Here is a 23152-nt window from a genome sequence, read left to right on the forward strand (position 1 = left end):
GCAGATCTTCTTTAACCTGGGGTTGGGGACCTCTGCTGTAACCTATCTCGACAGGATCAGGGCCTTTTGCACATGCTCATTGCCACTCTTGTCCTCCTTAACAGGGGTTTTCAGATGTTTCTCTTCTCTGGCCTGATGACATCCAGTCTTTATGAAGAAACTGGACCGCCCCTCTTCTCTCGCTTCCTGATTTTTTCCCCCTCCCGGCTTTGTTTTTCCTACCCGGAGCTCCCCCTAGTGTCCGATGGGCGCAGGTGCAAGGAGGCGCCGGGGAGGATTCCGCTCGGAAGCATCATTTCGGGGAAAACCGAAACTTAAAATGTTAGGATCCGCCCTCGGGGAAGCGGAGGAGAGACTAGAGGGAGGAAACCTTTGTGGAGGCCGGGTAGAGACCGAATTGGTCCCAACGTGCTGGAGAGCGACGTGGATTGAGGTCTCCTTCCGACGAGAAAACATATGGTAAAAAATTCTTACCAGTTAAATGTGGCTTTTTTTTTACAAGGTGTCCCTGCCTGATTTTCGAGGATCCCCCTTCCGTTCAACAGGGATCCGCCCAGGCCTCTTATAGACCCTTTTGCCGGCGGTCAGGGCGCCTGGAGGGCCGCTCTTAAAAGCAGGGAGTTGGGCAATGTGTTGCTCCGATTTTGCCCATGGCTTGTTCCTAGACCTGGACCCAGTGCCTGTTAAAAGTAAGGCATAAAGGTTGCTTCAAAAGAGGACCCTAAACGTCTGTATGTTAATTTATAGACCGTGAAATTATTTTCTTGAAAGAAAACTAAGGCGCATCTCGCTAGACAAGCGAAAGACGAGTGTGATCCTTAGGGAACCGTGAAAAAGAGCCGCCCAGCTCCGCACCCTCCCAAGAAAGGCATTGGAAAAGGGCATTTGCCTTTAGCTGAGCCTGGAACAGGATAGCGAAGCCTGCTTTCCTGAGTTTCCCATCGTATAGGCACAGCCTGCTCTCCTTCTCCGCTTTTGTTGTTGTCGTTTAGTCGTGTCCGCCTTGTTGTGACCCCATGGACCAGAGCACGCCAGGCCCTCCTGCCTTCCACTGCCTCCCGGAGTTGGGCCAGATTCACGTTGGTCGCTTCGGTGACACTGTCCAACCATCTCGTCCTCTGTCGTCCCCTTCTCCTCTTGCCTTCCCTCTTTCCCAACATCAGGGTCTTTTCCAGGGAGTCTTCTCTTCTCATGAGATGGCCAAAGGATTGGAGCCTCAGCTTCAGGATCTGTCCTTCCAGTGAGCACTCAGGGTTGATTTCCTTCAGAATGGAGAGGTTTGTTCTCCTTGCAGTCCAGGGGACTCTCAAGAGTCTCCTCCAGCAGTACAGTTTAAAAGCATTAATTCTTCAGCAGTTAGCCTTCTTTATGGTCCAGCTCTCACTTCCATACATCGCTACTGGAAAAATCATAGCTTTGACTATGTGGACCTTTGTCAGCCAGGGGATGTCTCTGCTTTTTAAGATGCTGTCTAGGGGGGAGGGAGAGATGCCCCTTCTGCTGTATGACATCGAGGGTTAAGATTAATATTTTGGTTGAAATAAAAACCAGAAGTTTTGGGGCATCATTAAGATGAATGCATTTATTTTATTTTATTTTATTTTATTTTATTTATACATACCCCGCCCATCTAGTCAATTGACTACTCTGGGCAGCTTTCATTTTCGCATCGTAATTTGTGGATTAGCAGGGGACTTCTTCAGGCACCGGATCAGAAATTGTTTCTGGTTTTTCATTCTGAAGAGGTGGGCTGTACTAATCCACAGAGGCTCACAGTGAAATTTCTTGAGTAGCCTTAAAGGGCCCTGCTGACACTTTTTGTTGGCATTTTGTTGAAGCGAATGCCTGATGTTGGCTAAAACAGGCCAGCCCGGCTACCTCTCGGAGAACCTGGAGCAACTATGCAACATCAGGCGTTTGCTTCACACATCAACAGAAAGGAGGACAAAAGAGGACATGGGTGTGCATGAAAACTGAACAAAAATATGACTAAAATTGCATCTGCTGTTTGACTGATGCAGATGTATGGTTAGAAGTGAACTGGTGGCCTTGGCAGACGTCATTTCCCATTGTTGAGTCCGGGCTGGCCCCTAGATTTTTCAAGCCAAAATTAATTGCCAATAAATCTTGACTTGAGAGAGATTTCAAAAGGCTTTTGTTTATTTGATATATATCAGACAAAGAGTGAGAGCCTGGCAGAACGGTCCCCCTTCAAGCAAGAGGCAAAATGTCCACGCTAAAGAATGGTGGCAGGGCTTTTATACCTTCTGTATTCTGGAATCAAAGGTTGGGGTGCTGCATACGTGACCAGGAAATAGTTAACAAAAAGATTCTATAGGATGTGCATAGAAGAGCGGAGTTTTTCTTGCCATAGCTAGACAAAGACTTTGGGCTGTGGAAGTCTGGCACTATTCTATACGATTATCACTAGCTGTATTGTTTCACTTGGGCACAGCTGTTAAGCGACATCATGGGGAAACATCTGCTTCCAAACCTTTCGCCATTCTCTGTAGTCAGAATCTTCAGAGGACAGGTGTTAGAACTCTGTCTGTGTTCTGGTGTAGTTTGTGGGACTGTTGAGTATTTGTAGCTGTGGGATCAGGGTTTTTTGTTGTTGTTGTTCTTTTCAGGAGATTGGGTGTTTCCTAGTCTTTTTTTGTAGTCAGCGACACCCATCAATCATAATGACAGATCATGCCCTCCCTTATCACAACAAAAAACCAATAACAAAAAAAAAAACCACCCTGATCACAGGAAACACCCAAACACATTTTCCATCTGTGCCGGCTAGTGGTTTAGGTATCTCACTGTAGAGCCAAAGACTGGGTGTTCAATTCCCCACTATGCCTCCTGGGAGTAGAACCAGCCTGTGTGGCCCTGGGCAAGCTGCTCAGTCCCAGCATGTCCCCAGAAGACGGTGATGGTAGACCACATCTGTGTATTTCCCACTTTGAAAAAGTGTGACCAAAAATCAGAATTGGCTTGACGGCATATAGGCATAATTATTGTGGACAAACTTCGTTCGTTCGTTCGTTTAGTCATTTAGTCATGTCCGACTCTTCGTGACCCCATGGACCAGAGCACGCCAGGCCCTCCTATCTTCCACTGCCTCCCGGAGTTGGGTCAAATTCATGTTGGCAGCTTCGATGACACTGTCCAACCATCCCATCCTCTGTCATCCCCTTCTCCTCTTGCCTTCACACTTTCCCAACATTAAGGTCTTTTCCAGGGAGTCCTCTCTTCTTATGAGATGGCCAAAGTACTGGAGCCTCAGCTTCAGGATCTGTCCTTCCAATGAGCACTCGGGGTTGATTTCCTTTAGAATTGATAGGTTTGTTCTCCTTGCAGTCCAGGGGATTCTCAAGAGTCCCCTCCAGCAATACAATCCAAAAGCATCAATTCTTCGGCGGTCAGCCTTTATGGTCCAGCTCTCACTTCCATACATCACGACAGGAAAAACCATAGCTTTGACTATGTGGACCTTTGTCAGCCAGGGGATGTCTCTGCTTTTTAAGATGCTGTCTAGGGGGGAGGGAGAGATGCCCCTTCTGCTGTATGACATCGAGGGTTAAGATTAATCTTTTGGTTGAAACAAAAACCATAAGTTTTGGGGCATCATTAAGATGAATGCATTTATTTATTTTATTTTATTTTATTTTATTTTATTTTATTTTATTTATACATACCCCGCCCATCTAGTCTATTGACTACTCTGGGCAGCTTTCATTTTCGCATCGTAATTTGTGGATTAGCAGGGCACTTCTTCAGGCACCGGATCAGAAATTGTTTCCGGTTTTTCATTCTGAAGAGGTGGGCTGTACTAATCCACAGAGGCTCACAGTGAAATTTCTTGAGTAGCCTTAAAGGGCCCTGCTGACACTTTTTGTTGGCATTTTGTTGAAGCGAATGCCTGATGTTGGCTAAAACAGGCCAGCCCGGCTACCTCTCGGAGAACCTGGAGCAACTATGCAACATCAGGCGTTTGCTTCACACATCAACAGAAAGGAGGACAAAAGAGGACATGGGTGTGCATGAAAACTGAACAAAAATATGACTAAAATTGCATCTGCTGTTTGACTGATGCAGATGTATGGTTAGAAGTGAACTGGTGGCCTTGGCAGACGTCATTTCCCATTGTTGAGTCCGGGCTGGCCCCTAGATTTTTCAAGCCAAAATTAATTGCCAATAAATCTTGACTTGAGAGAGATTTCAAAAGGCTTTTGTTTATTTGATATATATCAGACAAAGAGTGAGAGCCTGGCAGAACGGTCCCCCTTCAAGCAAGAGGCAAAATGTCCATGCTAAAGAATGGTGGCAGGGCTTTTATACCTTCTGTATTCTGGAATCAAAGGTTGGGGTGCTGCATACGTGACCAGGAAATAGTTAACAAAAAGATTCTATAGGATGTGCATAGAAGAGCGGAGTTTTTCTTGCCATAGCTAGACAAAGACTTTGGGCTGTGGAAGTCTGGCACTATTCTATACGATTATCACTAGCTGTATTGTTTCACTTGGGCACAGCTGTTAAGCGACATCATGGGGAAACATCTGCTTCCAAACCTTTCGCCATTCTCTGTAGTCAGAATCTTCAGAGGACAGGTGTTAGAACTCTGTCTGTGTTCTGGTGTAGTTTGTGGGACTGTTGAGTATTTGTAGCTGTGGGATCAGGGTTTTTTGTTGTTGTTGTTCTTTTCAGGAGATTGGGTGTTTCCTAGTCTTTTTTTGTAGTCAGCGACACCCATCAATCATAATGACAGATCATGCCCTCCCTTATCACAACAAAAAACCAATAACAAAAAAAAAAACCACCCTGATCACAGGAAACACCCAAACACATTTTCCATCTGTGCCGGCTAGTGGTTTAGGTATCTCACTGTAGAGCCAAAGACTGGGTGTTCAATTCCCCACTATGCCTCCTGGGAGTAGAACCAGCCTGTGTGGCCCTGGGCAAGCTGCTCAGTCCCAGCATGTCCCCAGAAGACGGTGATGGTAGACCACATCTGTGTATTTCCCACTTTGAAAAAGTGTGACCAAAAATCAGAATTGGCTTGACGGCATATAGGCATAATTATTGTGGACAAACTTCGTTCGTTCGTTCGTTTAGTCATTTAGTCATGTCCGACTCTTCGTGACCCCATGGACCAGAGCACGCCAGGCCCTCCTATCTTCCACTGCCTCCCGGAGTTGGGTCAGATTCATGTTGGTTGCTTCGGTGACACTGTCCAACCATCTCATCCTCTGTCGTCCCCTTCTCTTGCCTTCACACTTTCCCAACATTAAGGTCTTTTCCAGGGAGTCCTCTCTTCTCATGAGATGGCCAAAGTACTGGAGCCTCAGCTTCAGGATCTGTCCTTCCAATGAGCACTCGGGGTTGATTTCCTTTAGAATTGATAGGTTTGTTCTCCTTGCAGTCCAGGGGATTCTCAAGAGCCTCCTCCAGCACCACAATTCAAAGGCATCAATTCTTCGGCGGTCAGCCTTCTTTATGGTCCAGCTCTCACTTCCATACATCACTACAGGGAAAACCATAGCTTTGACTATTCGGACTTTTGTTGGCAAGGTGATATCTCTGCTTTTTAAGATGCTGTCAAGGTTTGTCATCGCTTTCCTCCCAAGAAGCAGGCGTCTTTTAATTTCATGGCTGCTGTCTCCATCTGCAGTGATTATGGAGCCCAAGAAGGTAAAATCTGTCACTGCCTCCATATCTTCCCCTTCTATTTGCCAGGATGTGATGGGGCCAGTGGCCATGATCTTAGTTTTTTTGATGTTGAGTTTAAGACCGTTTTTTGCACTTTCCTCTTTCACCCTCATTACAAGGTTCTTTAGTTCCTCCTCACTTTCTGTCATCAGAGTGGTATCATCTGCATATCGGAGGTTGTCGATATTTCTTCCGGCAGTCTTCATTCCGGCTTGGGATTCCTCCAGTCCAGCCTTCCGCATGATGTATTCTGCATATAAATTAAATAAGCCGGGGGACAATATACAGCCTTGTCGTACTCCTTTCCCAGTTTTGAACCAATCAGTTGTTCCAAATCCAGTTCTAACTGTTGCTTCCTGTCCCACGTATAGGTTTCTCAGGAGACAGATAAGGAGGTCAGGCACTCCCATTTCTTTAAGGACTTGCCATAGTTTGCTGTGGTCCACACAGTCAAAGGCTTTTGCATAGTCAATGAAGCAGAAGTAGATGATTTTCTGGAACTCTCTGGCTTTCTCCATAATCCAACGCATGTTAGCAATTTGGTCTCGAGTTCCTCTGCCCCTTCGGAATCCAGCTTGTACTTCTGGGAGTTCTCGGTCCACATATTGCTGAAGCCTACCTTGTAGGATTTTGAGCATAACCTTGCTAGTGTGTGAAATTAGTGCAATTGTGCGGTAGTTGGAGCATTCTTTGGCACTTCTCTTCTTTGGTATTGGGATGTAGACTGATCTTTTCCAGTCCTCTGGCCACTGCTGAGTTTTCCAAACTTGCTGGCATATTGAATGTAGCACCTTAACAGCATCAGCTTTCAAGATTTTAAATAGTTCAGCTGGAATGCCATCACCTCCACTGGCCTTGTTGTTAGCCAGGCTTTCTAAGGCCCACTTGACTTCGCTCTCCAGGATGTCTGGCTCAAGGTCAGCAACTACATTGTCTGGGTTGTCCGGGATATCCAAATCTTTCTGATATAATTCCTCTGTGTATTCTTGCCACCTCTTCTTGATGTCTTCTGCTTCTGTGAGATCCCTTCCATTTTTGGAAGGGACCTCACAAGACCTGGACAAACTACAGTTTGTTTATGGATCACTAATCAGGACTGGAAGCTTCAGATCTTTTGTTGTTCAAGACAGGGGGAGAACACTGGTGTTTGTGTGCATGTGCATACATAAATTCACAAATGCAGCGAGGTTGACATGGTACTTGTGTAGTAATGCCTGGCCATAGCCCTCTGTTTTGGGTTTGCTCATTGAGGCAACCTATCTTTTCCAAGCCCGACACTTTATTTATTTATTTATTTATTTATTTATTTATTTATTTATTTATTTATTTATTTATTTATTTATTTAATACCGCGCCCATCTGGTCTTGCGACCACTCTAGGCGGCTTCCAGATACATAAATAAAAACATACAAATATACATAAGAATTATAACATCAGCTAATAAATTAATAAATATTCAAGATGGCAAAAAAGAGAAAGAAGAGGTAATCAAGGATTAACTGGAGGGAAGACCTGTACAAACATCCATGTTTTTAGTTGGTTTTTGAAGATGCCCAGCGAAGGGGCCGCATGAATCACCGGAGGGAGTTTATTCCAGAGGCGAGGAGCCACCGCCGAGAAGACCTGGTTTCGTGTCTTTTCCTTCTGGGCCTCTCTCAGCATCAGGCTTTACAGCCTCACCTCCTGACTCGCGCGGGTGATACGGGTAGACCTTGGTGGGAGTAGGCGTTCCACCAAATATCGAGGTCCTAGGGTGTTCAAGGGTGAATTCCGGGAGCTCTGGCCATTTTTAGCAGTCTCTGGAGCTGGTACCTCGCAGAATTTCCACTGGGCAGAAAGATCCAACAGCACTATAAGATGAGATCACACTGCTTATAGAAGTGTGGCCATTGCCAAATGAACCATTGACTTTCTCCATGGAGATCCTCCTCTGTGCCACAGGTGGGCTTGTGCTGTCAGATTGATCCCACCTCACCGTGCTGGTGGGTCTTTCTGCTCAGCAAAACCTCAGAAAGGTAACTGACCTCAATGTTTTTGGCTTTGATTCCAGAATCTTCATCTCCATGCATCAAAAACTCTAAAATGCCAAACGGCGAACTGATGGCATTTTACCTTTTTGTTTCTCCAGGGAAAAAGGCCTTCCAGTACCTGAGGTCACCTCACCAACAGATGTGAAACATCAGAAGGGGGGAAAGGCCTTTGAAAAACTCTCAAAGAGGAACACCCGAGAATCACAAGGAAATGGCCGCAAACTTTCAGGCACAGAAGGTTGAACCAGTTAGAAAACGTGCAGAACACTGTCAACTGTCCGGCGATCAAAAGCGCGCCTTTTACAGAATCTTGAAACGTCTCCTTGCAAATCCCTGTTCTTTACAGGAAGGCGAATGGGCTGAAGGCAGGTCTCATAATGGACGGCAAATATGCAGGCTTGTTTATGGGAAGAAGAGTTGTGAATTCAGTGTTTTAGATGAGAAAAGGAATGTTCTGAAATCAGGGGTAGTGGCTACACTCGATATCTACCTGAGATGGAGGAATGGAGAACCTGAAGAGTGTGTCAGCCTAGCAAATCTCCAGAGAGTGCAGAATCAGTTGACCTTTCTGGGAATTCACAGTACAGAAGTGAATGCTTGTTTTTTCCTGGCCAAACGTGAGTTAATTAAGGAGCCTTTCTGTAGGGTGAGGGACGACTGCAAGCTGCAGATCGTTTGTGACGAGGTCATTCTGGCCTTTCGCTCTGGTTCAGGTGAGAACGAGATCACCGTTCTGTACGATGACCAGAAAAACACAGCAATGTGTCACATAGCAGTGTGGGAAAACGGTCAACGCACGGATGAAATTAGGAGCGGTTAGGGCTGTTTTTGGAGCCATTCCAGTTCCAAGCTTCCTTGGAGACTTTATGGGAGGAGGATGGCCACATGAAAAGGGAAAACAGGACTCCTGCACTAGAACCATAAGGAGGAAATTTTGGTGCCTGGGAGACCAGCCCAAGATTCCCCCGTCGCCTCCTGCTGCTTCTCGCCCCTGCAGGGCCCCGTTCACCTTTGCCAGGGGCTGTTTCCACCCAGAACGAACCTGGCACAGGTGGGAGCGAGTGGGGGAGCCTGCAAGGCAGCGTCTTCATCTCCCTTGGCTCCCTCCTGGGGCCCTGGCAAGGTGGCAGGGCTGCCCCATCTTACTTGCTGTCCTTGGTGCCCCTCACCCTGCCCCCTGCCACAGTGGGTTTGCAGGCAGTGGGTTTGCTCCATGGGGGAGCCCAGTGTGAGTCAACTTTGCCAAGATGGAGAGGTGGAGATGGAAGGAGCTGAGGGCAGCCACGGGTGTAACATTGGGCCTTGGGGGGGGCAGAGACATGGACACGGTTCCCTGAAATGTTGGTGGCCGACTTGTGGATGGAGGGTGAGCTTCACTAAGATGGGAGCAGCCACTTGGGGGGCAAGGATTCCTCTACCCTCTCCTTTTCAGCCTTCTGGGTCAATGTCCCACTTTAGTTGCAGCTCTTGCCCGTTGTCTCTAGTGGTGGTGTGGGTGAAAGCACTGTGGGAGTTGCGCCTCGCACGACACACCGGCTGAAATGCCTTCTCCTGCACAACCGTTGAAAGTGCAGGGCCCTGTGCCTCCTTTTCCTGCGGCCGTCCTAACCAGAAGGTGAAACCTGTACTTCGCTCTCTTTATTTGGGATCCTAAATGACGAAGGATTGGGGCAGCCTCTGGTCCCCAAATGATGATATCGGACTGGAACTCCTCTGGGACCAATACAGCATATCCAGGATTGAGGGGGATGATGAGACACAATCCTCTAGAACAGTGGGTCCCAGCTGCGGTGACCAGGATTCTGGGAGTTGTAGTCCAGGAACATCCGGATACCCAAAGTTGGGAACCACGCTCTCAAGGGCCCAGCTTTGAAACAAAAGAAAGAACACAATTCAGCTCCTTCACAAAATTGCTCCCAACAGTCCCACATATTGTCGGGATCTGCAAGATGAGAGGAAGTAGGGCTCTTGCAGATGAAGCCTCAGGGCAGGGATCTTTCTCCTCAACCAGCAAGGAGAAAGGAAAAGAGACACGAGACACTCAGAGTGTGGTTTTCAGGACGGGATCCGGATGAATACAGAACAGCTTGCCGTGAGGCACCTGTTCAGTGGGAGTTCTCCTCTCTCGATCCGGCCTCCCCTCAGTTTATTGTATCCCCTACCTTTGAACAAGTTAATACAGAGGTAACTAATTTCCTGAATACACAGCCAGAATAACCAGAGTGCTGGTAAACAGAGCCAGCTAATTTCCTTGAATACAAAGGCATCAGTAAACAGAGTGGTTGGTAAACAGACAGGCTGGTAAACAGACAGTTAATAGTAAACAGACACAGATAACTTCAAATATACAGACAATGTAAACATTCCTGAGGAAGACACTTTAACTACATTACCCAGAGACAATAGACAGCAGGTTAATGATCATCCTTACTGGAAACTAGTGACTTGCAGTTTTAGCATGAGGCCTGCCATTGTCATAGATATACATTTGCTACTGCCACAGACATATACATTGTAACAGCATAACAGCATAAATTTTCCCCACATCCCAACCGTTTTTTATTTATTTTGTTGAAGACAATGGCTGTTGTCGACTCTTGAATATTCTGAGTCCAAGGAGTTCTGGTATGATGGCATGAAGTCAGGCTCATCTTCAGCAGAGGGCGGAATAGCATGTTTCAGGCCACTGGGAATAAGGAAAGCATTCAAATAGCCAAACCTGCTTCCTTGTTGCGCTGAGAGCCAAAACTCTTTCTTTACAACTTTAAAACATTGTTTTGATGGAATGAAACCTGGAATCTTGCAAGAGAATTAGATTTACAGTGTAGATTAAAGAAAACACAATATTGGAGAATTAAAATTACAATTACAATAAGATTGCATAACAAGAGTAATAACAATTTTCAGGAAAAGAAAGCCTATTGAAAACATATTATTCAAATATATAAGCACAACATACTGCTAAGAGGCAAAAGCAAAAAACTTTAAGGCATACAGATTTTTTGCATAGAAATATGTGACACAGACAACTTCCCCATTGAAGACACACACACTATGAATTTCTTGTATGACACTTGACTGGAGAGATACATATAGAGCTTGGCAAAAGAACAGCAACTTATGTTGAGGGATGAGTAGTAAAAAATGGTGCTTGTATGCATCTGCCTGGCTTCGGGGCAAAGTTCTACTGTACAACTGACTGAATTAAAAAGTTGCCTGCTAGTGCCCTTAAATTTCCCCTGGACTGAAAATATGTTTTTACAGGCAAGCATGTCAGATGGATACAGAGCTAAGTGAGCATAGGTCAGAGGTCAACCAAAATTTCAACTAGTCACCTTATTTACCCTTACAAAACTGCCTACTGTGGGGCCTACTTGTAGGGAATAATATGCTTCTCTGTCTCAGGGATAAACAGACAAAGTTTTCATATTACATTAGAAAATAATTTTCAAGGAAAACTGTGACATGTAAAAGAATAAACATACAGTGTCTACAACAAAATTAAATTCATATTAGGAAAAACTCAAAGGCTAAAACTGCAGTTAATTCTGAGTATAAAACTAAGAATTGTTTCTCTGAAATTCTTATCAACTTTATCCTGCAGAAAGAAAAACAAACAGTTAGCAAACCACAGCTTGCAGATGAACATTCAGGGAGAAATCAGTTGTAACAAGGCCTTCAGTGCTCAGTCCGTTGATATAGCTCTGGGCTGCACAAAGCATATTTTGCAAGACAGTTTGAGTTTTTACACTGGAACACAGGTCCCATCATGTTGAAATATTCAGGAAATTGCTATGTCCGGCTGAGTAGGATTTTTCCAGGATTAACACATGGAAAAAGCAGTCCAAAACAAGCTTCATGTGGGGTGTAGCAGCCACCCCCCTTAGATTCTCTTCTTCCTCCCCTTCCTTATATGATGCATCTAATGCTTGTAAAGCTGCTTTTGTACCCCAGTCCATGATCACAGAAATCTGGGCCTGGGTCCCAATTCCATGAGATATCATGCAACTTTGGCTGAACAGGCAGAGACACTGAGGTAGCTGCTGCTTCTTTCAGACCAGCAAGGAAGGGAGTCAGGCATGCAGTTTGATTTGCTGATTGGAATGCGTTTATAGATACTTCTGCTGCTTGAGTTAGAGCTGTTGTCGTGAAGCTTTGCTGAACAGCAGTAGCAAATGCAACTCCTCCCATAAACATTAGAGGACCATCAGGTGATGCACCAGCATTAATTTCTACTTGCTTAGGGCAAATGAGTCCTTCTGCTGTTGGAAAAAAATCTTTTATCAAGGCCTTGCAGTTGTTAGAGACAGGCCGTTGGACAGAAGAGCATTCAGGGAGAGCCGCTGTCCCTTTGTCTTTAAGACTGAGTTGCAGTTTGCGAATGCCTTGAGATGGGGGCAGTTCAGATTCAACAGGAACTGCTATGGCAGATTCTTGCATGACAGCAGAAATTGCACAGCTAGTTTCTGGACAAGTTTCTGTTCTATCCATTGAAGGATGGTTATCAATCTCAGTTGCCTGAGGTGGCAATGCTTCATCCTGGGTTTCCCAGGAGTTGTTCTCATGTTGCTCCAGGCAAGCCAAAGAGGCTGAAGGGAGTGGAGGCAGAATTTGAGGGAGTTGTTTGATTAGATTAGCCTCGAATTCTGGATCGGAAAAAAAATTGCGTGGGCCTTGAAGGCAAGTACGCACTTTGGAGCATGTAGAAATCTCTTCTGCTTTAATTATTGGTTGTTCATGAAAATAGTTGTCTATTTTAGACCATTCCTGGTCCTGTATATATTGTTCTTGCTGAAGACTTGATAAATTAGTCCCCATTTTGCTAAAAGTGTAGGTTCTAGGTGTCTTACTTGACAAATTCCACTCACCCGAGGGATCCTTGCGGATGATTGACGCGTCTTGGGGCCTGTGCCAGGCGAGATGAGTGCGAATTGCCGAAAGTTGACCTCAGTCCTACTCATCGGGATCCAGAGGATGCGTGCGCGTGCTGTAGCCCTTCCATACCGGGCGTGATGAGTAGGTGGTCTTCGAGAGTGGACCTCAGAGAGGGCACCATTTTGTCGGGATCTGCAAGATGAGAGGAAGTAGGGCTCTTGCAGATGAAGCCTCAGGGCAGGGATCTTTCTCCTCAACCAGCAAGGAGAAAGGAAAAGAGACACGAGACACTCAGAGTGTAGTTTTCAGGACGGGATCCGGATGAATACAGAACAGCTTGCCGTGAGGCACCTGTTCAGTGGGAGTTCTCCTCTCTCGATCCGGCCTCCCCTCAGTTTATTGTATCCCCTACCTTTGAACAAGTTAATCAATACAGAGGTAACTAATTTCCTGAATACACAGCCAGAATAACCAGAGTGCTGGTAAACAGAGCCAGCTAATTTCCTTGAATACAAAGGCATCAGTAAACAGAGTGGTTGGTAAACAGACAGGCTGGTAAACAGACAGTTAATAGTAAACAGACACAGATAACTTCAAATATACAGACAATGTAAACATTCCTGAGGAAGACACTTTAACTACATTACCCAGAGACAATAGACGGCAGGTTAATGATCATCCTTACTGGAAACTAGTGACTTGCAGTTTTAGCATGAGGCCTGCCATTGTCATAGATATACATTTGCTACTGCCACAGACATATACATTGTAACAGCATAACAGCATAAATTTTCCCCACAACATATTCTGAAGAAGTAGACAATTGAGTTGACAATTAATTTATGCTTCCTGACGTTTCGCCAGTCTCTGTGGCCGGCATCTTCGGAGGACTGGAGTAGGAAATCTGTCCATGCTCTGTCGGCCACAGAGATGCCGGCCACAGAGACTGGCGAAACGTCAGGAAGAACAACTTTCAGAACATGGCCAAAGAACCTGAAAAACCCACAACAACCATTCATTTGTCTTGTTGTGCATTTGTATCTAACATTGGCTGTACTAAAAACACACAGAGACGCACACCCGGGCAGATCACCTGTAACACCAATGAAGCTTAAGATTCAGGTCCCCTAATCTCAGAGAGGCCCCCAAAGTGATTTTAGTCCACATTGTATAAAGCAATTGCAATCATCTGTCATGGAACAACCGCACTGAAGAAGGTAACAGCGGTTACCCAGACTTTGCTGCCAGTTGTGATGGGGCGGCTGCCCATATCGTTTCAAGCTTCAGGGCCTCAAAATTTAGGCCTGCCACGGTACACACACACAATTCACAAAGCCTTTATTTGATGGACATTTACGGTGCTGCCTTGATCTCACATAAATAACACTGGGATTTCTGGCAGCGAGGTAAAAGTCAGTCCAGGTTTTCATAATATCAGGAGTTGAATTTGTGAGGTGCTTAACCCTGAAAGTGTCGATGTGGCACAATTACAGCAGTTCATGCACCCTTTAGCTCTGATGCCTCTTATCCTATGGAATCCTGGGGTCTGCAGGTTAACAAAGGGCTTGGAATTTTCTCCTGAGACTGCCGTAGTCCTTGCACGTATCTCAGAGAAATACATCTGTTTTAACTGTGTGATGTAAATATATTCTACATTGCTGTCTGGCCCAAACCTGGTCAAAGAGATTCCTTACAATAAAATCACATATGTGTTTATCATCATCATCATCATCATCATCATAGACCTACAGAGCTGGAAGGAACCCTATGGGTCATTCAGTCCCTGTTAAGGAGGCACAGGGGGGAATTGAACCCTCAACCTCAGGATGGAGTGCAACCCTATTTTCTTTGTTTTTAAAATAAGAATTTACCAAAATTTCTTCATACTCGGGATAAGAAGAAACAGGTTTAAAAGATTCAACCATGTTACTACTATATATTTATCGATGTCCTGAATTAGGGTTGTCCCCTTTTTCTGTGAGAGACACTTCCACCCTTCAGTGAAGATTTTCCAGCACTTTCAGATAGATCTGTCAGGGGAGGCAGTATATATATAACAAATCCTGTAACGGATTATCGCCGTTAAGCGAGGCACCACTGTACTTGGATGAGTAGCGAAATGTTTCAACCTAACAAGAAAGAAGTCCAGTTGCCATGACTCATCTTCCAAACAATCATTATGATTTCCTTCTTTAGATGCAAACTGGCACAAGGTTGGCACAAGGCTTGCCGCCAATGGTAGACCTTTAGTCTAGACAGGCAGGGTAGATGTCTAATAAATAAAAATAAATAGACTGGGTGAGAAGATCATTTAATAAATTTTCACATGCCCAGCAATATGCTTAAATGCTAAAGATGATTTAAACCTTTAATGCTTTTTTAAACTTAAATAATATCTCACAGCAATGTTTTCTCTGCCCTTTGCTTTTTCAATGTGCCTATTTTAGGATATAAGCTCCCTTATTTTTTTTATTCAAATATTATTTAAGTTTTTGTCTCTGACTTCAATAGCTAAACACTGTTGTAATATATTTGTCTGATGTAATTTCTGCCTACAACTTAAGTTTTGATTTTGAATATACTTTTGTTTGCAACTTCTCCTAGTTGTCATAATTTTTATGGCACTCACATCTGCATCTCTCCACAAATTGCAAGGAGGGATTTCTCTTTAAGAGTTTGTGCCTACAGTTTCTATGTAGATGTAAAAGCTTTGGATGTTTTCAGAATCTGAAATATTTCTGTGTTTATGGAACATACAGTATAAGAAATTTAGAAATAAAGCTTATGGAATTAGACAAGCCGGTGTCTGGAATTGTTATTAATGTTGGTATGATTGGAAATGATTGTCTGATTTCATTGTGGAATTAACCCATTGTGGAATTAACATATTGCCTTCTCTAGCCGAAAAATATTTTACAAGAAGACAGTTTGGAATAGCCAGGAGTGGCTTTCTGTCTGAAAACAGTGAGAGCTCCATCTATTTCTTACATTTAAAACAAACCTCCCCCCTTCCCTCTCTCTCTCTCTCTCTGTGTTTTGTGTGTTTTATTTTATTTTGGTTTTTTTTTTAACATCAACCGCTGGTCTAGAGTTATGCACTATTTGGCCCCCGGATCACATGAGTACTTCAGCGGCCAAACGGAGCTCCCCAGACGCTGACCCCTCCAGCACCCTAACAAAACACCACTATAATTAATTTTTTAAAAAACAATTGAGTGGGACATAGGCCTAGGAAGTTTCCCTTTACCCTCTGAAAGGCATAATGGGCAATTTGTTTCTACGCTTGAGTTCCTTCAGCAGTGATGGAGTTCCCACACACATCCCATTTTGATTGTTTTCTTTTTCTTTGGACACTAGAAGTCACAAGGGTATTATTTTTTAAGTTGAAAAATTACACATTTTTGTTTAAAAAATTATAATGGAGAGGGAATAATGGGGATTGAGCATAGTCCTTCAAAGTCCTTCGATGGGCATGAACTCTGACACTTGCCAACCCTCCTCTGGTCGATAGATCATGGGCTTGTAGGTCATAAAGGGCTTGGCCAACGACCGTCAATCAGCCCTGATCCCAAACCTGTTTTCTCAATCAAGTGGGAGCAGCATCCAATTTTAATCACAATCAGGTTGTGATGATAATACCAAACCATTGTTCTAGCTTCTACTGCTAGTCCATCCATGTGGGAATGTTTTTGTCATAGGCCAAAACCCTGCTAGTTGAGTCCGGCAGCCCAACAAGAGTGATTTCATCATCAGAGGCAGATTTCCACTGATTAAAGACTTCCTTGTTCTGTTTTGGGGTGCACACAGCTTTGTCTCATTATCTGTGAACCATGCATACCCTGATACAAAAGTGGAGGTCTTTTCCATCACTCAAGTAATGGCCACCATACTTAAAGCAAACCTACTTCCCTTGCGTTTCATGGGGCTCAATGTCTTCACTACAGTATCTCCAAAAAATACTTCCAGATGCCAATATGTTAGACCTTTAATTTTCCCCCCACCCCAGTTATGAAGGAATTGGCAAGGATTGGTAAATCTTGAATGTGGTGATGATGTTCCATAATCCCAGTTGACCTTCACATATATCCATGTTTGCCCATCAAAAGCAGCAAAGAATTCATTGGCACCGACGTGCTCTCGTGCCCTTTGAAGCAGGACCTCTGGATTATATTATAGGCACAGCCAATAGTTACCCTCCCAGAACAGAAGAGGTAGAGAAACAGAAAATGGGTCAGCTTCACCTTTCTTCTGCACTCAGAACCTTTTTAAACATCACACAAATAAGTGAATTATGTCTATTGAAAAAGTATAAAAAAATGAATTGAGATGAGATTTTCTTGCCGCCACCCTGATCAAATTTGACAGTGAATTTCAGTATGGAAAAGACCCTTGTTTGTTTGTTTAAAATATTTGTACCTATCCTTTCTCCTTGAAAGGACCCAAACCAGCTTGCACCATTCAAAGGGCAAGATTTAAAAGACAAAACCAGTAAGTGTACAAATATTAGAGGAACAAGGATCATATCTAAAATGGTAAATAGTCAAGAATAAAAATCCATTTAATAGCAAGAGAGCACAAAACCCCTCTCAGACTGCCAGTCACTAAGGAAAAACCTGTCTGAAGAGAAACGTCTTTGCCTGCATGAGGAAGGCGAGCCTTGCCTCTTGTGGAAGGGAGTTCCAAAGTCTGGGTGCAGCAACAGAGAAGGCCTTCTTCCATGTCTCCACCAAACGTGCTTGTGAGAATGGTGGGACCAAGATGTTGGTGGGGCCTCCCCTGATGTTGTAATTGTCTATCAAATAGGTATGAAATTTGAGGAGCACATGAGAAAAAAAATGGCAACCGTAATTCCACATCAGCATGGTGTTTCACACCAGGATTCAAATTCATACTTTCAGAATTAAATGCTCTCATATGTCCTGGCTCCAGATGGTGACTGTTACATACAGCACTGATGTTACCTGTCTGTCATGGGTTTGGAGGGAAAGTTCCATCCTATGGGGAGTGGAAGGCGGGACATCAGGAGGAGGGGCTGTACTGTATATATATGTGGAGCTTGAGTGGAGAAGTTTAGGAGAAGCTGAAGAGGAGAAGCTGGGAAGAAGAAGCTGGTGTGGGAGTCTGTGTGTCAGACAGGGTACTACTGTGTGTCAGTCAGTACCAACCTGATAGGTTCAGGTGTCTGTATGGTTAGCCAGAACTGATAGGTTCAGGGTCTGTGCTTTATTTAAAGGTGTTCTGTGTGAACCAAACTGGTGTATGTATGATTGAGACTAAGCCACGTTACTGTATCTTATTCACTTGATCATTTTATTTTCCCTGTGTGTTATTTAAATAAACCTTATTCCTTTGTTTGTTTAAAAATCCATTCCTGGTCTGTGTGACTCCTTACAGGGAATGGTTGGTGGCAGCTTAGTTAAACTGTGGCAGATCCCGGTAGGTCTGGGGTTGTCACATTGATTGGTGTCCAGCGTGTGGGATACGACTGGTCCAGTTGTCCAGTGGTCCAGCAAAGCCTTGGCAAGTGTGCCCAGAGCAAGGGGGGTCTAGTCAGGGACAATCTTAGAGCGCGTAGGTAATCTTCTAGGCTTACCTCACGGGGAGGTAGGCTAGTGGAAGAACGTGTAACCTCAGATTGGGGACTAGATTAGGGAGCTCTGAGGCAACCTGCTTTGGCGGGAAAAAGCTGAGGCAAAGCTGAGTGAAGTAGCAGTGATCTAGCCTGTCTGCTGAGAGGCCTAGCAGAGGGGGGTGGACTCTGGCTGGCAACAGTTGCAAGTTAGTGCTGAAAGAACAGCAGCAATCTATAGAAGGCTGGTTCTGAGGCAAAAGAAAAAAAAAGTGGTCGCTTTATTTTGAGGCTTGACTTTTGAAAGCAGCCTGTTCTGGGGGGGGGATTATGCCCTTGACTCGAAGCCAAATGGCAGAAATGGGTGAAGTGAAAGACCCCCAGGTAGACCAAGGTTCTGAGGATGAATTTGGCTCAGTGCAGGATGAGAGCACGGGAGAGCAGAACCCAGAACTCAGGAAAATGCTCATAGCCCAACAGCATGAACTGAGGATGAGGCAATTTGAAATGGAGGAAAGGGAAAGAGAGAAACAAAGGCAATTTGAATTAGAGAAAGAGAGAATGGAAAGAGAAGAAAGATTGGAGAGAGAGAAAATGGCGTTTGAGTTAAGAAAATTGGAACTGATGAATCAGAACAATAATAACAATAGGGATTCTGAGGTGGGCCAATTGTCTAAAACTGACCTGAAGAAATTCCCTGTGTACCACAAGGGGGATTGCCCTGAAGTGTTCTTTTCCCTCGTGGAAAGAGCGTTTGTGGACTTCTCAGTAAGGGAAACTGAGAAGATGACCATTATGCGATCTTTAATCAGTGGCAGGCTGGCAGAAGTCTATGCAGAGATGCCAGAGGAGCTGCTAAAAGATTTCGCAGAGTTTAAAAAACTGGTGTTTGCCAGACATGGGATAAATGCGGAACAGCTGAGGCAAAGATTCAGGTCACTCACAAAGAAACCAGAGCAGACTTTTACCCAAGTGGGGGCCCAACTGGTGAGGCTGCTAGAGAAATGGCTATCTCAGGAGGGGACAGAGACCTTCCAGCAGCTCAAAGACCTGATAGCGCTGGAACAGTTTTATTCAGTCCTGCATGGGGAACTGAAGTTCCAGGTGAGGGAGAGGAAACCGAAATCTGTGGCAGAAGCAGCAGAGATCGCAGATTTTATTTCCCAAATAAGAAAGCCCTTAGGTGAGGGGAAGTCTATAAGCAAACCCAAAGAAACCTACAGCAAGTACTCTCAGGGACCAGGGAGAAACCAGCAAGGGGGAGGGACCCATGGTGAAGGGAAGCCCTCAGACATAAAACAAAGACCTCAGATTTTGGAGGGAAAACCAAAACCAGATGAGAAAGACTCCAAGTACAGCAGAAAATGTTATTTCTGTCAAGGAAAGGGCCATCTAATCTCAGAGTGTGAGAAATTGAAGCAGCTAAAAGGAAATGTGCCTCATGATTTGAGTGGAACCAAGCCAAAAGCTGTGTTCTGTGTCCAGAAAGAGCAAAGCTCCTTGTCACTGAGGGAGCCTGTTGCCATGGCTACGCAATCTGGAACAGTTATATCTGCTGATCAGGCTGAGGAAAATGGTCCTCTTGTGGAGGTCAAGCGCTGCTTACTAGTGAGAACAGATTCGCAGTTGTTTGAAACCGCAGGGGTGGACGTAGGAATACTTGACCATCAGTATAGGGGGCTAAGGGATACTTGTTCCCAGGTGACCCTGTGCCATCCAGATATTATTCCTAGGGAGTATATAATCCCAAATGAGAGCATAAAGGTGGCAGGGATTGAGGGACAGGTGATCTCGCTGCCAGTAGCTGAGGTACCTGTGAACTTTCAAGGCTGGAGGGGAGTATGGCGGCTAGCGATTTCAGCGACTCTGCCAGCAGCCGTGCTCGTGGGAAATGACCTGGCTGAACATGTGAAACAGGTGCTAGTGATTACACGTTCACAAGCTACCAGGGGCAGTTCAGGGGGGTACTGATGAGCCCGAGACGGAAGCAGAGGGGAGTTCCGAAGCTGTGGTGGAAACCTTAACCACAGACAGCCGATTTGGCCAAGAGCAAAAGGCAGACGCCACTCTCCAAAAGTGTTTTGAACAGGTGACAGACGCCCAGCTAACACCTGAAACCCCAGTGAGATTTTGTGAGAAAAAGGGAATTTTATATAGAGAGACCCTGAGGAATATCTCAAAAGGGGGAGATGGGATCAGAAGTCAGCTAGTGGTACCTGAAAAGTATCGCCCCATGATCTTACAAAGGGGGCACTCTGACATGTTTGCTGCGCACTTAGGGGTGAACAAAACACAGCAGAGAATCACACAGAATTTTTACTGGCCTGAAATAGGGAAGCAGATCAAAGAGTTCTGTAAACAAAGTGATGTGTGTCAGAGGCAGGGGAATAACCGTGACAGGACCAAAGCAAAGTTGTGCCCTTTGCCTGTGATTGACACCCCGTTCAAATGTATAGGGGTGGATATTGTGGGACCTTTGCCCAAGGCCACAAAGAGGGGGAACAGGTTCATTCTCACCATTGTGGACCATGCCACGAGGTACCCTGAAGCCATTCCCTTGACTAACATTGAAACTAACACAGTGGCAGATGCCTTGGTGGGGTATATGTCCAGGATGGGATTTGCCTCAGAAATAATCACAGATTTGGGCGCATCGTTTACATCGAAGCTCATGAAACGGTTATGGCAAATCTGTGGAATTAAACACAAGGAAACCACTGCCTATCACCCTGAAAGTAATGGGTTAACTGAGAAGTTCAATGGGACTCTAATGCGCATGATTAGGGCTTACTTGGCAGAGAATCCAAACAATTGGGACCAGAAGCTGCAATCCCTTTTGTTTGCTTATCGATCAGTGCCACAAGCCAGTACCGGGTTCAGTCCGTTTGAACTTTTGTTTGGGAGAAGGGTGAAAGGGCCCCTTGATTTGATCAAACAAAATTGGGAGCAGATCACCCAGGATGACCCACAAGACGTTGTGACATATATAGACACCTTGATGAATGACCTAAAGAGAAACCTAGAGCTAGCAGCAGAGACCCTGCAAGCTCAAAAGGTCAGAAAGAAAGTTTGGGATGACCAGAAAGCCAGGGAGAGGTACTTTAACCCAGGGGAGGAAGTGCTTTGGCCTAGGACCTGCAAAGATAACAAACTGCAGCTGGGTAGCCCAGAAATAAAAGACTTGGGTCACATAGTAGAGGGAGGAGTGATCAAACCCCTAGAGGCCAAGATAGAAGCTGTTCGTGATTGGCCCAGACCCAACACCAAGAAAAAAGTCAAATCATTTCTTGGGTTGGTGGGCTACTACAGAAAGTTCATCCCGAGGTTTAGCGAGATAGCGACTCCGCTGACCGATCTGACGCGGAAGAAGAATGATGACCGCATCCCATGGACCAGCGACTGTGAGGAGGCGTTCCAGAGGTTGAAGGAGGCCCTCATCAACTATCCAGTGCTGCGTGCTCCAGACTTCGACCGGGAGTTCATCATCTACACCGATGCGTCTAACAGCGGGGTAGGAGCAGTTCTTTGCCAGGAGGATGAGAATGGTGACCAGCATCCAGTGTCCTACCTGAGTAGGAAACTCCAGAAAGGTGAGAGACATTTGGCAACTGTGGAAAAGGAGTGCCTGGCCATAGTGTACGCGATCCAGAAGGCCAAGCCTTACATCTGGGGAAGACATTTTATTCTGTGCACTGACCATTCACCACTGCAATGGTTAAAGACAATGAAAACCCACAATAGTAAACTTATGAGGTGGGCTTTAAACCTGCAAGACTATGACTTTGAAGTGAAGGTGGTCAGAGGGTCAGTGAACTGTGTTGCTGACGCCTTGTCAAGAAGACCTGAAGAATGAAGACGGCGAAGGAACATGGACTATGTATATATTTTGGTGACCAAAGGTTAAATGTACTTGTTTATTAAACATGCTTGGTTTGTATGAATAAAGGAAACTTGATGTATTGTAAATGGTAAATGTTTAAATGCCTAATTGATATGTTTATCCTAGTGTAAGTATAAGTAAGTATGGTATTGTATGTTATTGTATAACTGTTTTTGTATGTTTTGGATCCAGGTTGTTTTTTGGAGAAAAGCACTTTAGCTTTCCCCCTACAAAACAACTTATAAAGAGGGGAGGTGTTACATACAGCACTGATGTTACCTGTCTGTCATGGGTTGGAGGGAAAGTTCCATCCTATGGGGAGGGGCTGTACTGTATATATATGTGAAGCCTGTGTGGAGAAGAGGAGAAGCTGAAGGGAGAAGCTGGGAAGAAGAAGCTGGTGTGGGAGTCTGTGTGTCAGACAGGGTACTACTGTGTGTCAGTCAGTACCTACCTGATAGGTTCAGGTGTCTGTATGGGTAGCCAGAACTGATAGGTTCAGGGTCTGTGCTTTATTTAAAGGTGTTCTGTGTGAACCAAACTGGTGTATGTATGATTGAGACTAAGCCACGTTACTGTATCTTATTCACTTGATCATTTTATTTTCCCTGTGTGTTATTTAAATAAACCTTATTCCTTTGTTTGTTTAAAAATCCATTCCTGGTCTGTGTGACTCCTTACAGGGAATGGTTGGTGGCAGCTTAGTTAAACTGTGGCAGATCCCAGTAGGTCTGGGGTTGTCACAGTGACATCTTTCAGAGTGTTTGTTTCCTTGGTTGCATTCAGTTTTAAAACAATAATAATCTCAAGTTCTTCCTACCCCATACAGTACTTTTCAAAAATGAATCAAAACAAGATTCTCACCCATACCGGGAGTGAAGTGCTTTGTACCTCTTCTGACGGCAGAAGCTCCTGGCTGTTGTTGCATCGTCCGAGTTTATGCATGGATCCACCTTTGTAGTCTGAGAGACAAAAAGAAACTGCCTTTTCTGTCCCCCTTCTTCCTTGTCCAGGTGAGGCAACACTCCTCTGTGAGCTGTTTTTATTTCGCACACCTGAGTTGTAAAACAAACACATTCTTCTCTTGTTTCCCATGCTTA

General features: G+C 44.8%; 1 protein-coding gene across 1 annotated transcript; it reads left to right on the plus strand.

Annotated features, from left to right (window-relative positions):
• The first annotated feature begins 219 nt into the window (after positions 1 to 219).
• LOC144587559 (uncharacterized) lies at positions 220 to 22707 on the plus strand. Its single transcript, XM_078388667.1, has 2 exons — positions 220 to 459; positions 7827 to 22707. The coding sequence occupies exon 2, from the start codon at positions 18503 to 18505 to the stop codon at positions 20141 to 20143; it is 1641 nt and encodes a 546-aa protein (XP_078244793.1). The 5' UTR covers positions 220 to 459; positions 7827 to 18502; the 3' UTR covers positions 20144 to 22707.
• The last annotated feature ends 445 nt before the right edge of the window (positions 22708 to 23152 follow it).

Source organism: Pogona vitticeps, chromosome 2, assembly GCF_051106095.1.
Source record: "Pogona vitticeps strain Pit_001003342236 chromosome 2, PviZW2.1, whole genome shotgun sequence".
Taxonomy (NCBI): domain Eukaryota; kingdom Metazoa; phylum Chordata; class Lepidosauria; order Squamata; family Agamidae; genus Pogona; species Pogona vitticeps.

Excerpts from the sequence above, each read along its gene's own strand:
- LOC144587559 (XM_078388667.1), top strand. The coding sequence starts at position 18,503 with ATGCCCTTGACTCGAAGCCAAATGGCAGAAATGGGTGAAGTGAAAGAC.